The 18,335-nt window shown below is 30.2% G+C and overlaps 1 protein-coding gene across 1 annotated transcript; it reads right to left on the bottom strand.

The window, feature by feature from the left end:
- Positions 1–499: 499 nt before the first annotated feature.
- On the bottom strand, positions 500–9,917 carry LOC124824655 (E3 ubiquitin-protein ligase APD2-like). Its single transcript, XM_047297114.2, has 10 exons — positions 9,628–9,917; positions 9,247–9,353; positions 9,023–9,151; positions 8,804–8,897; positions 7,589–7,663; positions 2,672–2,751; positions 1,887–2,033; positions 1,556–1,625; positions 1,114–1,462; positions 500–886 (listed from the first exon to the last, which is right to left on the bottom strand). Exons 1-10 carry the CDS (start codon positions 9,893–9,895, stop codon positions 811–813), a joined length of 1,395 nt encoding a protein of 464 aa, XP_047153070.1. The 5' UTR covers positions 9,896–9,917; the 3' UTR covers positions 500–810.
- Between the last annotated feature and the right edge of the window lie 8,418 nt (positions 9,918–18,335).

Below are 18,335 nucleotides of genomic sequence, written 5' to 3'. Positions count from 1 at the left end.
TCTATACTTTTAAATAATTAAATTGTTCTTATAAATATATAAAATTTTATTTTTTAAAAAAAATACCCAAATAATATATTTTTATAAAAATGAATGACATTCAAACATCAAAGTTGACCACTTGACTTCTCTAATATGTGGACAAATGTCACTCAGTAAATTCAAATTTGCTAAGCGAATTTGTCCACAAATCAGAGCTTTAAGCAAAATCAGAGCTTTAAAGGAAAAAGAACTCATTATATTATTATTTTTAATCTTTAAATGATTATTAATTTAAATGCAATTATTTTAAATTAAAATAATTATTTTATCATTTTATTTTTGAAACGACTTGTTATTTAAATTTATTATTTTTAAACTAATGTTGCTTTATTTTTCTTTCATTTCTCTAAAATCAAACAACTTATTATTCATTAAATTATTCTCTTTTCTTCACTTATCTACTTTCCAGTCCCTATTTCTATGTCCAATACACCATTAAAGCAAACACACTTAAGGATGACGGAGAGCAAAATTGTTTGAAATATAGCCATACCTTCTTAGGTTTTGCGGCAATGGCCAATACCACCCTCACCAGCAGCACCATAAAGTAGATAATTGTTAATGTTTGGCAATACAATATCAGTAATTGAATACATTAATCGATGATTCTGGTGGCAATCATCTAGTGGCTAATGCACCAGAGGCAGTGCAATGGCTAATATGATCCTCACCGGCAGCCACCATTTGCTTCCTCATTGTTAATGATTGCCAAGAAAGTACATGTTTTTGTGTCTGCTCATGTAATCTCTACACCAGGCAGTGCGCTGATCAAACAGTGAAAATCTTCCTAACCTTCTTCATGTTCCTACGACAAACAGGGCAAGTACCAGATGCCTCAGCTATCCTGCATATACATAATAAGAGTTAAAAATTAGTGTTTACAAAAGTTCATACGAAATAACTTCCCATTTAGCTTATACATTATCTAATTTAGTTTTCAGAACTTGATCTACTTTTTCAATCTTTCTTCTGAAACGAGAATTATTACTTGTTTGTTAGTTCTTAAATACCATCAGAACAATCCGGGGGAAAATGATGACAGTGTTAGTAGTTATTACAAGAAAGAATTACCTGGTTCCACAAGCAAAACAAGCCACACAGTGGCCACACGGAAGAAAGAAGCAGTCCCTTGGAGCATCAAAGCAAATAGCACAAAGACGCCGTGTATTGTTACTGGTTTGACCATCACCAGGAAGCTTCCCATCAATGGGGCCTCCTGGAAGAAAATCAAGATCTTCCTCGTCTTGTGGCAAGGAATCATACGATGAACCCCAACTCGAAAGATCATCATCTTTGTGAGAAAGCAGAGGTGCCCTCTGAGGTTCTGTTCCCACACTTCTATGTCCTGCTCCACCTTCATGAGCAGACTGAAGGTTGTTCAATAAATTGAAGGACCAAAACACAAGAAAAGTCAATCCCCCTGCAGGAAGATATAGCGTAAATAGTAAGATAAAGCCTTTTAAAATTGGTACAGATTGTAAAAGCATGAGTTAGTAATGACTAAGGAGTTTACCAATGCCAAAAATATAGGTTACCCATCTCGGTCCATAGGACAGTTTGATATACCATTCATTGGATGCATTCTGAACCAAAGAAAAGTTACATAAATAAGTAGCAAAACCAAAGCATATGCATTTCACAAGTTGGGAGAGGGAAAAGGCACATCATTTACAAGCTTCAGACTTCAGTGACAGACCAAAATCCAGTGCTAGGTTGCAACATTAATAATTTTACTTCCCATTTACCATTTACATGTTGTAATGATCACCATTTCTTTCAGTCCAGTATATGATAATTGCAACGATAAGCATTTCTTAGAAGTAAGTAAATGATCATAATCTTGCCTGTTGTGGAGCAGGCGTAACTAAAACAGCTGCACTTCCATCAAGAAAGAAAATATCTAAAGCGCATGGACTGTTGATGAGAGCACATCTGTAGTAAGCATTTGTTGTATTATGCAAAGAGGATATTACACTGAGGTTTAATGTCACCTATTGAATAAGAATAGACAAAACGTAAGTAACAAATGACTGATTACTTATTACTTAACAAATTAGTACAATGCTTGATAACATATAAACCCATTGAGATCATTTGAGCATAAACTAATAAAATCTGGTAAGATTGCTTGGATCAAACTCTTCAACCGAAACTACATCATTTCGAAAAATAATTAAAAATAACTTGTGTAGTCCTCTAAGCATGTACGAGAAAACAATAAACAAACATATAACCCATTTGTTATGAAAAAGTCTTCAGTAACTTCAATAGTTCTCAATTGTAGACGTTTTTGGCGTAAACTCAAATTGATTATTTTCAGTTATATTTCTCCTTTCAATCTAAATTGAATATATAACCCCTTCTCATAATATGATAACGTGCCTTGTAAGTTTTATCCTTCCCATATTCTCATGTAGTTTAGCTCACCCTTTACATTCTTGTTATCAGAATCTCTGCATCATATATTTGAATGTCTGGGTGAATTTGTCATCATACTTTTTGGATTTTGCTTTTAAAATATGTATATTTAAAAAGTTAAATTTTATGAATAGTTTTTTTATGAAGAGATATGGAATTTTGAATCTCTTATTATTTCATATAACTACTATATGATGGATAAGAAAATAACCTTCACATCCTCATCCAAATTACCCAATGCTATGTAATAGCTCGACGATTGGAATATTTCCTGGGTGATCATACCACTTCCTATAAAGAAACAGAGCAACATCAACATAGGTACAATAAACACATGTTTTTATTCGGTGTCTGTAAAAACATAGATTAAGAGATAGCATAAAGAATAAATCTCTCGTATTGAATTGCATTAATCTTATTGTTTTCGTCATCATATATGAGATTTAATTTTTAGAATTACAGTAGCTAAGTTAAACCACTCTATTATTCACTAAGTCTCTTAAGAAACGGAACCTCGTATATTATCATGAAACACAATATTCTTGGATAATTGTATAGTGAGCTTGTTATCACAATAATTACAATTTCTATCTTCTCTTCAACTCTAAGGTCTTGTTCACTTGAGTGGATTTGAGGGAGAATAATTGAGGGAATTTGAGAGGATTTGAAAATAATTTTTTTTGTTGATTATTTGAGTGAATTTAGAGGTAAATGAGATTGAATTTGAAAGTAATTTTTTTTAATCTGTCACGTCAATCAAATCCTACACTGATTCTCACAAACTTTACTTCCAAATTCATTCTCACTTACCTCCAAATTGACTCAAATAAACAAAAAAAAAATTATTTTCAAATCCTCTCAAATCTCCTCAATTATTCTCCCTCAAATCCACTCAAGTGAAGATGACCTAAGTTTTTCTAATAATCTTCTAAGTCAAAGACATGGACAAGCACGTAACGTTTGCTGCTATATACTTTGCTTTTGTAGTAAACAAAACAACTATTGTTTCTTTTGTGGAGGAACTAGACATAAATACAAATCTAAATGTACTTCTATGCTCACGTCACTAATATAATAACTATTTGTAAAATCTAGTCTGATTTCTCCTTTCTTATAAAAAAAACCCCAAAATTAACTGTACCTTCTTAAAATTCGTTTTGTTATAAGCTAGTCTGATTCAAGATGACAATGGATAGGGTAAAACACTTGTCTATCCCCTATTCTGTTCGCAACAAAAAAAATTTAATTGTTATCTACCCATTTAAAAAATATATACAGAAATTTTAAAAAATATATTTTATAAATTTTTAAAATAAAATATAAACAAAATTACAGAAAATATAAAATATAATATAAACTAATTTTTTTAATTAAATTTAACCTAATAAAATATAAGTTAAATTTGAATTTTAATTAAATTTAAGTTAATAAAATATAAATTTAATTTAATTTAATTTTTGTTTGCAGATAACCAATATTCGTTGATACAGATCATATGATATACACGTACCTAGTTCGCTTTTAAACGAGTATTAAAATATTTATTACATGTTACTTTTATATATCAACTATCCACCACAACTTTTTTTCCCAAATATTAACAAATATAAATATTTTTATCATCACTAAATGTGATAGGGTTAGAGTGGGATAGACAAGAAAGTCATGACTACTCACAATAAAATAAACAAGGTTTTTAACCAACTTTTTAAATAAAGTTTTATCAACCAATCGTTCATGCTTCATCCTTATACAACTTTGTTTTGTATTGGATTCTTCGTAATATTACTATTTCCCATTCCAAACCTAGTTAACACTTCACATGCATATCTTGCAAATGAAAATTTCATTTAAACTTTGTCTAACTTCTCTTTCGAGAAAATATTTCATCTTTCCCAAGTTACATATATCAAAGTCAAAGGCCATTAAAGTTTTAAACTTGTTGCACATGGTCTTATAATTCATAGCAAATATTAAATCATCAACATAAATAGTGATATTAATATTTTATCTTCATGTGACTTTGTGAATAATGTGTGCTCAACCTTTGGAATTTCTCTTATTCTTCTTTCTTTATAAATTCTTGGGATTGCTATACATACACTTTTTCTTTGAGCTCCCCGTGAAGAAAACACTCTTCACATCAAGTCGAAAAACTTTCCATCTAAATTGAGAAATTGTTACAAGTATCACATGAATGGTATCGAGTCTTGCCATTAGAGCAAAGACTCTTTGTATTTCTCCAGACTCCTATCTTCATTAAATTCCATTTTGAACACCCACTTAACTCCAATAGGTTTGACTCCCTTAGGCAACACAATGAGTTCTCAAGTTTTATTCTTCTATATGGCTTTAATTTATTTTGGCATTGCTTCTCTCCAAATGAATGGTATCGAGTCTTGCCATTAGAGCAAAGACTCTTTGTATTTCTCCAGACTCCTATCTTCATTAAATTCCATTTTGAACACCCACTTAACTCCAATAGGTTTGACTCCCTTAGGCAACACAATGAGTTCTCAAGGTTTATTCTTCTATATGGCTTTAATTTATTTTGGCATTGCTTCTCTCCAATATTTGTTAGTCATAGCCTCTTCAATTGAAATTGGATCATCTTTAGTCATCATCATCATTACTTTCAAGTTTTCTTCTTCTAATAATTTTTCCCCACTTTTATAATCTACCATCTATCTGTATGCTCTTTTTGCTTGTTCACTCCTCCTTTCATCTATTTGGTTCATTTTGAGGTGATTAGATCAAAGTGTTACTCAAATTGTTTGGACTGCTACTCAAACTATTTGAACATGTTTCACCATTTTCTTCTTTCATTTTGGTCATCTTCATCTTTTCATTTTAATTTATCTCGCTTGGTTTCTTCATTTGCTCTATCCCAGTCCTAGTTTTCTTCTTTAAAAATATTATCTTTAATGACAATAATGTTCTTTTAGATTGGATCATATACCCTCCACTCCTCGGACTCATCATTAATTCCTAGAAAGACATATTTTTTGCTCTTATCATCTAACTAATTCTCCATTTGATCAAGTACATGAACATATGTTGTACATCCAAAAGCGCGAAAATACTACCACATGTTTCTCACCACTCCAAGCCTCTTTTGGAGTTTTGATTTCATCTGCCGCAATTGGACATCGATTTTGAATATGCACACATCATTTTGACGCCTTAGGTAAAAAAAACTTTAGGAACTTGCTTCTCATTTAACATGGAGAGAACAACATTCATAATCGTCAATCATCCTACTTTTCTTCTCAGTAACTCTATTTTGTTGAGTTAAATTGTTCGCTGATGATAGTTTGATTGACAAAGCTCTACAAACTCATTTCAGGTGAACACCACCCCTATTTGTTGTTAAACAAGTTATAGATGCATTTGTCTTCTTTCAACATGAGCCTACACCTTTTTGAATGTTACAAGCACCTTCGAATTCTCATGTAAGAAATACATCTAAGTTTTATGAGTAAAATCGTCAATAGACCTTAAGATGTACCTCTTATGTGAAGCTGGCTAGATGAGCCTACACATATTTGAATGCACTAGCTAAAGCTGCTTTGTAGCTTTTCATAAGCTCTTGCTCAGTATAGGCTTTTTATGTTGCTTGCGGTTAAACAAGTGGTGCATATATTCAAGGACGATAAACCAATCACCATCTTCTTACAAGAAAGTGTTCTTGTGAATATGATGAAACACTTAGGTTTGCAAGTTTCATCCAAAATAAAAATGGCTAACCCCTTTTCTTGCAAGTGTTTGATGATTAATAAATTGATTTTAAGCTCACAAATATTGTAATCATTCATTACTAAGTTATCTCATTCACTTGCATCGTTACACTTTTTTTTGTTGCCACTATCATTTGCATGTCATTCCTAAGCTTCATTGTCTTGTAGTATTCTACCTCCAAATCTAGAAACCATTCTTTATTCCTGTTATATGGTTACTGCAGCGAAAGTCTAGATACCATATTTCTTCTCCTTGTGTTTGATAAGGCTCTTCACAAGACATAAAAAAAAGCTCCTCTTCTTCATCCAACTCAACATAATTTGCTTCATTTTCCTGGTCAAGAGATTCATATTGAAAGTGTCTCTACTTATGCCATTTGAAATACTCAATAATGACTTTATTTAGAGGTCATCTCCCTCTACCTTTGCCCTGTCCTCTAAATGCACTATGACTCTTATCTTTTTCCTAAGTTACTTTCAACATATGTTCCTCCTCTCGGTATCCCTACATCCTTTGTAATCCGATGCAACTTATCTATGCTTAAATTACTTTGATCATTGGATTAAACAACATAATTATACTTGGTAGTTAACGATCTTAATATCTTACCAACCACTATACTTTGCTTCATTGTCTCACCATTTGACTTCATCTTATATTCTAATCAAGGTGCGTCCTAAGGAGTCGTCTACTTCTTCACCTTATTCCATAGTAAGAAACTCAAACTCCCTTTCAATGCTTGAAGACGTGCTTTTTCTACTTTTGTGGATCTTTGATACTTTTGTTTCACTAAGTCTGAAATTGTCCCCGATGTTCCATTGTCAATCATTGTTTCTTGGAATTTTCTATCAATAGCCTAGAACAAGAAGTTGTTAACCTTTAAATCTTTAAGTTTGGTCTCCTTCACAACGTTTTTTTATGCCTCACTCGTTGATCATGTCCCACGTATTATCCACTAGGCTCCACCATCTCTTTACTCCTTAGAATGTTCTCCATCGTCATTGACCAATAATTATAATGGCCATCAAACCTGGAAATAGTCGGTTGCACAAACTTCTCTAAAATTTGATCTTCTTTTTAAGTGTTTAACTCATACTTACTCATTGTGTTCACTCACACTTTATCAGACTTCTTTTGGGACTCTAATACCAATTGTAAAAGTTTAGATACTAAGAGATAGCAAAAAAGAATAATCACTCTTATTGAATTCAAAAAACAAGGATTATTTATATCCTTTTACAAAAACAAAAAATCAGAATAAACCACATTTACATACCTATAACGTAAAATTTGGAATTGAATACTTATTCTTCTTAAAAACTAGGACTTGATAACTCACAACAAATCAAAGTTTAAATAAAAAATATAACAAAACATCTCTAAAAGTTACCATGAATCACATTCCATGACAAAGTTGTGTTAGGTTCTGTTGGGTTCTCCAACCATCGAGTGAAGGCCTCCATCCCTGAACAAGTAAGGGCATCAAAATGACATGTCACAAAATATAAATAATGGTATCATGACACAATTTAATTGACACAGAGTATAAAGGTATAATGATTATAAAAGTGTAAACTTTTATATTTTTTCAAGAAAAAAAAGTAAAAAGTAAGAATGAATAGTATCAAATGAATGTAAAAAATTTAGGTGTGTTAAAAAATCATTTTTCAAAATATAATGTAGCCATTAATCTTTTGTTACAACACATATAGACTAATAACTACGTGTGTATGCTCAAGTTTCGTGATAACTAAAACTAGGGATGTGTGGCAATACTTCATGAACAAGTTCTGTGATTATTTTATTGGGTACCAATTGAAAAATTATATTTTGACACCATTTTTTTTTCAATTTACAATTCCTTTAATAATAATATTATATTTTACTAATAGAAATAAATATAAAAAAAATTTAAAATAAAATAATAGTTTGTAGAATTGTTGAATGGGAGTATAATAAAAAGAGATGGTAAAAAAGAAATTACAACACAACACATTCACCAATTGAATGTGACTTTCGAATTATCCATGTGCACAACGAAATATGTGTAAGTGACACCAGAGAATTAAAGATATAAGAAAAAACTAACAATTAATATATCTTAAATTGTCTATACTCTATATTTATTACAATTAGGATAAAAAATACATTCATCGAGGAAGTTATAAAAAGCTCTAAATTAAGTCACTAAAATACAATGGAAAATAATAAACTACTTAGCAGAACATAAACATTAAGAAGGAAGGGCCTAAATAAATCATAGTACTTGATTGCGAAACCAAAGGACTTTCTCAATTTTATTTTTCCCCGTTAATTAAATTACTAGATAAATAACGATAAAATAATATATATTTACTTTTATTTGACATATATTAAAAAGATAAAATGATTAAAAAAATTATATTTTTTAAAAAATAGAATAAAAATAAAAATAAAAATATTAAATGAGTATAAAAAAATTATGTGTAAAAATATTATTTTTAGATAATATCACACAACAAATGCTTTATGTATGTGGTATATATATTACATATATAGTTATAAACTCAAAATTTGAGAGGTAAAACACAATGAAATGCGAGGTATAAAGTTTCAAAAGCCATACCCTGAGCAACTATAAGGAAAACAGAAGAGCTCCTAGAACTAACGTGATACGAAATATTTATTGCACTCCCTCTGTTTAGATAAAGTTTCCATTCCTGTGGAAGACATAACAAAGGAGTGAGAAAGACGTTTGCAGCATCTGAAATCAGAATAATGTGAAGGCAAAGATGAAACTTAAAATGGAAAGGGAAAGGTAGTAAGAAAAAACACATTAACTTGCCTTTTCTGCGCCAGAGGGAAGAGACACATTAAGAGTCTCACCCCAACTGCTAAAAACATCTAGTGGTGGATACCCATATGTACCATAAAGAATGGGTCGGCCTCCATGATTTCCCATCAAATTTTCTACCTAATGCAAAATCAAAAATAAGTTCCATATTATCCACGCATTCACCACCTACAATTCCAAATCCAGATAAAGAAAAATACAATGGTCATTCTGACCTTCACAGATTTCACGAACACGGAACTTGGTTGGAAAACTTTCGAAGATGTTGGACCAAGCACGATCGTCACGGACCCATAAACCCCCAGTATCATAGTCATCGAAACTGTAGCTTACAATATGTTCACAAATCAAAATAAACTAAATAATAACTTATTATCCAAGAGAAGTTCAAATTCTAATTAAAAAAAATATAAAAACACCAAAATTTTTGAGTTTAATGGTAATGTACCATTGTCTAAGTGTAGAATTAATACAAGAAGGTTTTTTCTTAACTAAATTTTATTGTTAAATATGTAAAAAAAAAAAGGAAGATTAAACCGTTAATGCATTAAAAACTACGATAACAGACTGAACACTCAGATTGAAGATTCCGTTACCGAATAACCAAAAGCTGAAGACCACGGCGAAGCAGGAACACGTTTCCTCTCTGACAGCGGGGGCGGAGCCAACGCCGATACTCCAGTTGCCTCTGCTGGAAGTGCCGTGGGCACGCTCCGGCTCGCGTGGCCGGGCCGGCGGCGTCTGAGAACTGGCGGACGCCGTTTGTTCCGGCGGTAGCGGGGTGATGGAGTGAGGGTCTGGCATTGTGGTAGAGAGGAAAGGACGAGTGGTGCGATGGAATGAGTAGTGAATTAATTTGTGCATAGTGAAGTGAAGCGTGATGAGTGTTCAACTGCGGGTCTTCTAATGAGGTTTGGTGGCTGGAACGGTAGTTAGAGGAAGGAAACTATGGTGGTTGCAAACAGATCTTACTTTTGTTACGTGAGACAAAAGTTGATGCAGCTCTTTGCAATTGAAGAGTGAGGTTTGACTTACTTAACCCTCGTGCTTTTCTACATTACACCTAACCCAAAGTCTTCCCTCCTTTTCGATTTCATCTAAACGATGACGTGTTTACCATTTGGGAGACAATACAAATTAATATTTTTTAAGTTTAACTATTGTTTTCTTGGATGAAACATTCGTGACAATGTATTAGAGAGACAGCTTTTCTGGTAGAAAGCAGTGTATGTATTTGTGTAATGAAAAGACAAATATGTTTACATAATTGTGTAATCATAATTTATAATGAGTGTTTTGATTTTATGATAATTATTTCTAAATTTATGTTAATTATGATTTCTACTAATTGGCCTTGTAACTTTTTCTTTTATAATAATAGTGCATGGAAATTAAACTTTACTTTTAAATATCAATGACTTATAAAAACTTTACTTATTATAAAAGTTAAATATAAAATAAAAAACATTATGAGAACTTTTGTTTAAAAAAACAAAAAAATTAGTAGTGTTTTACATAAATTGAAACTTCTCTAGCCAAAAACTTAATGAGATGGAGTTTTTGAGCTTTGAATTAAGTTGGTGACAAAATTATTCTATAGATGATGTTCTACAATCGAGTCAATAAAAAATATAATACTACAGTGAAGACATTGTTATATACAGACCTACAAACCTTTAAGTTTAAGATAAAAAGAGTAATCGTTCACCAATTATTTCTTAAGGAATTGTTATAGTTACTGTTATATTGAAGATATAAAAGAAGAAACTCAAGTTGTTAGATTTTATCTTTTATATAATTATCAATTGATATTTTTTATGATTTATTTATAAAATATTCGAGTTATAATGAGTATTTTAAACACAGAGGGATATTTAAGTTTTAAATCCAAATGATTTTTATCAAGCAAGTAAAGAATTTGATTTGTTTATATTTTTTAAAGAATTGAAGTCTATAACGACACAATGATATTTTTTAAAATATTTGTACAACTATGCGTTTTGGTTCTAAAAACGATATTTGAGTGTTTTTACTTTAAAGGATGGGAAAAATAATATTCATCACCTTATGAGAATATTAAGTAACCTTGTAACAAGAGAAATATGAGTAAACCTGTTTGGAAAATCTATTTTAATCATTTTGCATATTGCAATTATTGTTTGGTTGGTGTGCTTGTGTTTATGTTCTACAACTTTCTTTTCTTTGTGTTATTTTTTTGTTTTTGTTTTTCAAGTCTCTTCATTATTTTTACGTTTTTGTTTTTCAACTATCAAATCCTTGTTTATATAAAAGTTAGACTACCTTATTTGCTTGAGTATCTTTTGTGTTCTTGTGTGTGATAAGTATTGATGCTAATGATGAAGAAGACACAAGGAGCATGAAAATTTGAGTTGTAAGCTAGCTCGCCTAAAAAAATGTTTTTCTGTCTTTTTCTATTTTTAACTTCTTGTTTTTGTTGATAATAAGAATGTGACTTGGCTAGTATGAAAAATATAATACATTTAGTTTTATGATTTTGAGTGAGTTTTTGCGTGATTTTTAGGAGAATTGTTTTGTTGCTTATAAGTTGATTTTGGAATATGTTGTGATCTTGTGAAAACTTTTGTTTGTGGTTGTTCTCATGTTTGCATGCTAAGAATAATGTCATTGTTTTTACTACGATTAATGATTGTGGCATGGTGTCTAAAAACATTAGGAAACCAAATAATTAAACTAGGTGCGATTTTGTGCCTCATATATATCTATTGAGTGCTACCACTTTTGACTTATAACACTAGTGTAACAAAGGGAAACGATAATGGTTGTTTTTGACAATACACTTCGGTTTTTGAACCGAGGCCTATATTGGCAAGGTAAAAAGGTGGAGACTTTTAGCCTCGATTCCAATCGAGGTAATATGCCCAAGGTTTTTGCTTCGGTTCTTCTGCGCTCGAGATAATAACATGGGTTTATGGCAGCGGTTTAGGATAGAACCGACGCCAAAACCCTTTATTTATTTATTTTTAAATCATGTGCTCTTATTTGGAATTTTAAAAAAAAACAACTCGAATAGAAATTCCCAAAACCAGAACAATTAAAATCGTAATTACAAATCTCAAATTGCAAGAAAACTTTGCAAGCATACAAACCCCAATTTCCAAATCGTAATCCAAAATCCTAGTCCCAAAACATACGAATCAGATTCAAAAAAAAAATCCCAAATCAATACGAGGTCAAAAACCCTAAACTTTGCACCGGAGTTAGACGCGACTTCCCTTCACCGTGAAGACACCAGAACACGAACCCTCACGGAGGCACCGCTGCTACCACATCGCGAGAAAGAAAGATGCGCCTAAGCTATCGAAGTTGCCTCCCTTCCTACAAAAATGAACCAACACCGAGAAGCGAAAGGGAGTCTTCCCTCCATGCGAAACACAAACCATAGTTGGAGAAGAGGAAAAGAAAAGAAAAAGATGAAGATGGGTGCTTCCCCCTTCTTATGAAGTCGCCACAGAGGAGTGAAGAAGAGAATAAAACATTGGCTGAGAGAACCCCAAGGGCGAGAGAGAACAACGACACAATTTCAACCTAAACGAGCGTTTGTCTAAAAATGACTTTATTCGCGAAATTTAAACAAAAACGCATGTTATTACCTCTATTATTTTTTTAACCAAGACAATAAGCCTCTACCGCCTCGGTTCTATAGAGAATCGAGGCCTAAAGTGCCCAGAAAAAAAAATTCAAAAATTATATTAAATGACATTTTTGTAATTTTAACGAACCTTTTTACCTCGCTTCTAAGGAGAACCGAGGCCAAAACCTCTGCACAAAATTAATTACCTTCTGTGAAAATCTATTCGTTACAACTGTCTAACTTAATGAGAGGAGGATATGGCCTCGGTTCTGCAGGGAATCGAGACCAGAGCCCCTTTTCAAAAACTCTGTCATCTGAAACGTCAGAGTACAGAGCAGGACATAGTACAGAGTGGGAATGTCAGTGGAGAAGAGGGGTTTTGGCCTCGATTATGAGAGTAACTGAGGCTAAAAACCCTGCACAAAGATATTTGTCAGACTACATATAGGATTCTTAGTTGGAGTAGGGGGTTTTGGCCTCGATTCTAAGGATAACCGAGGCCAAAAACCCTGCACAGAGATATTTGTGAGCTGCAAAGTCTTTTCTTGGCAACTTTTGCGGACTTTATGGCTTCGGTTAAGGTAGAATCGAGACATATGCTTTCCTAATAATTTCAAAAAGGTCACCGTCCCATTTTATATTTCGGTTTTTGGCTAACCGAAGCATAATGAGTGCATTAGTAGCCCCATTTTTTACTAGTGTAATTAACTTTGTTTAATTTTCATTACTAGTTGTTTTTTATTTGCATGTTTACATTTGAACAAGGTCATTCTCTCTTTCTTCAAGGCATTGTTGACTCATAATAACTTATTGTGTTTTCAAATATTAGAACCTTTTTGTAACCCATTTGAGCATTAAAAGCACAACTATTTCATCTTGGAATCTGGATCCTTGTTGAAAATTATTGACTACCTCACCATAAATGGAAAGAGCAAACATTTCATGGTCATAAGTGTGATTCAAGTGTGAGGGAAATTACCAAAAGAGGGGAACCATGAAAGTCATATTAGAATTGGTTGTAGTTCATGTGATGTCATCTTATAAATATGTCCCCTATAAAAGAAAAAGATAAAAAAAGAAAAAAAGAGAAGAAAAAAAACATGAATAATGTGGTTGCAATGTGGTGATTGGTTGTGTTATATTTTTCAGATTAAAGAAAGTATAATGCTAAGTCTGTGAAGTTGATGTGATTGCACTCTTTTGTAGTTCATGCTACCTAGATACACCAATTCCCTTCCTTGTCTTGTCCCGACACCATATAAAGTCCTTTTTGTGTTTGCATGTTTTGAAAACTCTTGACTCTTGAAATGGAAAACAAAATTAAATTGTGTGCAAGAGAATGAAACTTGTATAGTGTGCTTGAGCGAAACACCTTTTCTAGTGAAGATTGATTCCTTGGGTTGATTAATGGAACATTTTTGTCATAACTGTTAATCTCTTTTAAAGCATGTATATTCATTCTTGTGATGTTTGCATTATGGGAACCACAGTTAGAGATTTATAAGTTTCACATATTCTTTTTGGATTGATGTTGAAATGAGAGCATTCAAGAATGTGATCTAAATTGGTTGAGTGAATTTGCATCTTAGTTGTTTGACCTTTGTTGAGTAGTTGTCTTCTTAAGCCAAGTTGCCTTAGGACAAACAATGTTTTAAGCATGAGGGAGTTTGATAACGTTAATTTCTACCTTTTCTTGGTGTTAATTTTTGTGAATAAAATCAACTTTATCTTGTTTAATCCTTAAGTTTATCTTGTTTTTGCATATTCTTTTATATTTTAGTTGTTTTATACTTGTTTATCTTTAATCTCTATTTTTGTGTGTGTGAAATAAGTCAATAGGAATCAATTTTGGTGGAGGAAAACAAGTGGAACTTAAGGAAGCATGACTGGATAAGACATAATGATTTTTAGACAAATACCCACGTCAGGGGAATTCGAATCGAACCCAACATTGCAACCATGAAGAAATGAATCACCTGTAGGGTTATTACTACCATGAATAGTCCTTGGAAGAGAAAAAAAAAACCCACCATTGATCTATTTAATACCATTGGGTTTACACAAAATGAAACTGATTATCAACCACAATCGAATATGCACCAAAAGATCAATACAACCAAAAAATTAATACAAAACCAATTAGCAAATATTAATAAATTTCAAGATATGTATATTAAAATATATATGCACCAATAAATTATGAAAAGTGATTTATCTTCTTAAATTGTCTAATCGAACAATTCAACATTTAACACATAATTAGTATTGTCTCTTCTCTTATATTAATTTTAAAAAAAAATCAACTTTTTTACAAAACTTGGAGGGAGTACATAATTTTTGTATTAAATCTCAAACGGGAAAGCTAAGGTTAACTCAATAACAATTTTCAAATAAACAAAATATAAACACATATAGTTACAAATTATAAAAAAACAAATAATGCAACATAAACATACAAAAAAGTACATTAAACATAGAAACTACTTTAATATAAATATACAAAACAATATTAAGAGCAACTATAATTTTTTTTTTATGAACTTGGAGTGTGAAACTAGTTGTAACCAGACTTCCAAATGTTTAGAGTATGAAGTGAGGAGTTAAAAAATCTAAAATAAAATACACAAAAACTATTCATTAGATACCAAAAATTAAGAAAAAAATAATAATCATCCAAACCTTTTTACTTTTGCAAGGGAAAGAAAATGGAGGGAGAAGAGTGGTGCAACAACAATGGTAACAATGAAGATGAGGAGATTGATGGAAGGGATTTGAATGTAATGTAACGACATCGACAATAATAATGATGTAGCGACAACGAAACAACAAAACAGAAAGGGTGAATGGGAAATGGGGGAATGCAAAATGAAAAAGGAAATGGAGAGAGAGAGAGAGAGAGAGGAGAGAGGAGAGAAGAGAGTGACAAATGAAGTATGGAGGAAGAGAGTGACAAATGAAGTGTGAAGGAAGAGAGAAAGCAGTTGCAAACAACAATGAATTGAGCAAAGAATGTTTAAAAAATGACATTTACATATATGAGAGAGAAGTGACGACTTCGTAAAATTTTACCTAAATTTATCCTAGGTAGACTTTGACTTTGGTTATTTATAAAAGTGAAGTGATAATACATTTATTAATTCAGTCATATTCAAAACTGAAGCCTAATATCTATCAATAAATTAAATAAATATAAATTTGTGACAATTTTGAATTTTTTCTAACTTTTAGGCCTTGGATTTAATAAAACCAAAACCACACATATATATATATATATATATATATATATATATATATATATATATATATATATATGATTGTAGGATTCTAGCTAAACTTGTTACACAAATTTGTTTTGATTTCTTTTATATTTAAGTTACTTATAAAAAAGTTTATATGTAAGTTATCTACGAAAATGTTTGTAAGTTACCTACGAATATTTTGTAGATAAGTTATCATTAAAGATTTTATAGGTAAGCTATTTACAAAATATTTTCTAGATAACTTAATTACTAAAAAATGTACTTTTCTCATTAATATTTTCATTAATAATTTTTCTACACTATATTTTGTAGGTAATGTTCGTAGAAAATTTTCAACGCTTTAGTTTCTTAGATAAATTACTCATAAATATTTTCGTAAGTAATTCATAACTAAGTTACCTATGAATACATATTTTCGTAAACAAAATTACCTACGAGTTTATTACCTAAGAAATACATTTTGTAGGTAATCATAAATATAACATCAAATTACTTACAAAAATTTTCTATTTCCTATGAATTTTGAGCGTATATAATAACAAATTTCTTATAATGAGATAAAACTTTCAATTCAATATAAATTAATACTAATGTACAACTTATTACATCTTACAGCTATTAAAATGTTGATATAATGATATTTGTTTAATATTCATTAGTTATATATATATATATATATATATATATATATATATATATATATATATATATATAATTAATCTAGTAGTATTTCTTTAATTATTATACTAAGTTTTATATCATATCACATGAACTCACTAAAATTAATCGCAACATATCATATAATCATGTATAAAATATATAAATAATGTCATAATTAATTATTTTAAAATCATTTATTTAAAAATTTATTATAATATATAATGGTTTATTATTATTTTTATTTAAATTTTTTTCTAAGAGATAAAAGAGAAAAATAAGAATTTATATATATATATATATATATATATATATATATATATGATACTTTGTAGTTACTAGAAGATCATATAAAATCTCTTAAGTGTATATAAGATTTTAAGGATAAAAGTGAAGTCTCTAAGTATAGATATTAAATGAGTGAGTATTACACATAGTGAAAAAGAATGTGACATAAAAAGAAACATTGAAAGTTTACGTATAAAATCCAGGTAAGAAAAGCTAACATTTCTGTTTTCTTGTATGTAGAACGTGACATACAAAGAAACATTGAAGGTTTATGTACAAAATTCAAGTAAGGAAAGCTAACATTTCTGTTTGTACGTAGGTGTGTATGATGAGTTGAGTTAAATGGTTGTGTAATGGAAGTTAACTTGCATTTTATAATGTGATCACAGTTTTAGAAAGTGAAGTTTGATGGTTTTATTATAACAATCTAACTTATTTTGAGTTGTAAAATGATGGATTGAAGATCCTAATTATGAAATTGTTTTCGTAAAAAGGTTAATTGAGTTTTGACTTTTGGGTTGATAATTATTATTATTATTATTGTTCTTTGATGTTGAAATGAATTTTACTTAAATAATGTGTTATGAGCTCAAGAACAATGATGTTATGAGGTTTGATAGTATTTTCAATTCGTTGTTTAAAGTTATGAGATGAGTTTTTATGAAATTGCATAATTATTTAGATGCATGAGTTTAAAATGAGGTTTTGTGAAGGTGAACATGTTTTATTATTTGTGCATGTGTGTTTTGGATTGATTTTACCATAGTTGAAGAAACTATTTTATAAGAATGATATAATCCATTATTGATCGAAGAGACGATTCTTTATTACTTCAACGATGATTTGTAACTTGAGATAAATAAATATTAGCAAATAATAAATTTATATATATATATATATATATATATATATATATATATTATATCTTGAAAGACTAAATATTTATTTAATTAAAATATGGATATATCAACAAAAAGAGAAAATTGTTTAAAATAATAAAAGTTAACAATTTTCATTTCAAACCATCTTTCTATAAATTCTACTCAAAATCAAACGTAATCCAATTAGTATTAAGTTCTTAAATATATTAAAAACTTAACAAATTTAAATAATATAGATATATAAAAGAAACTCAAACAAAAAATAAAGGGTAATAATAATTGACTCTAAAACTTTTTGTAGAAATTTGACTATAGCTGAATTTATATTTATTTTTAATTGTTACAATATTTAGTTTTAGGATAACTTTAAAATATACAAATTAACTTTTTATATATATAAAATTATTTATTTTTTAATAATTCAAATTTCATTTTAATTTATATATTTATAATTATATACTTATTTATGTAAAGTGAACAATTATATTTTGTAATCGATGAGTTAAAATACTATTATATGCTATTGACACACTTTTTGATATATATAAGTACACAACTTGTAGTAAGGAATGCTCAGCAGTACAAGAACACCACTTAGTACGCTA

This window comes from Vigna umbellata, chromosome 3, assembly GCF_029865625.1.
Source record: "Vigna umbellata cultivar VRB3 chromosome 3, Vumbellata_1.0, whole genome shotgun sequence".
Taxonomy (NCBI): Eukaryota; Viridiplantae; Streptophyta; class Magnoliopsida; order Fabales; family Fabaceae; genus Vigna; species Vigna umbellata.
The sequence above is the reverse complement of the archived record's forward strand: the minus strand, read 5'-3'. Positions and strand labels throughout refer to the sequence as shown.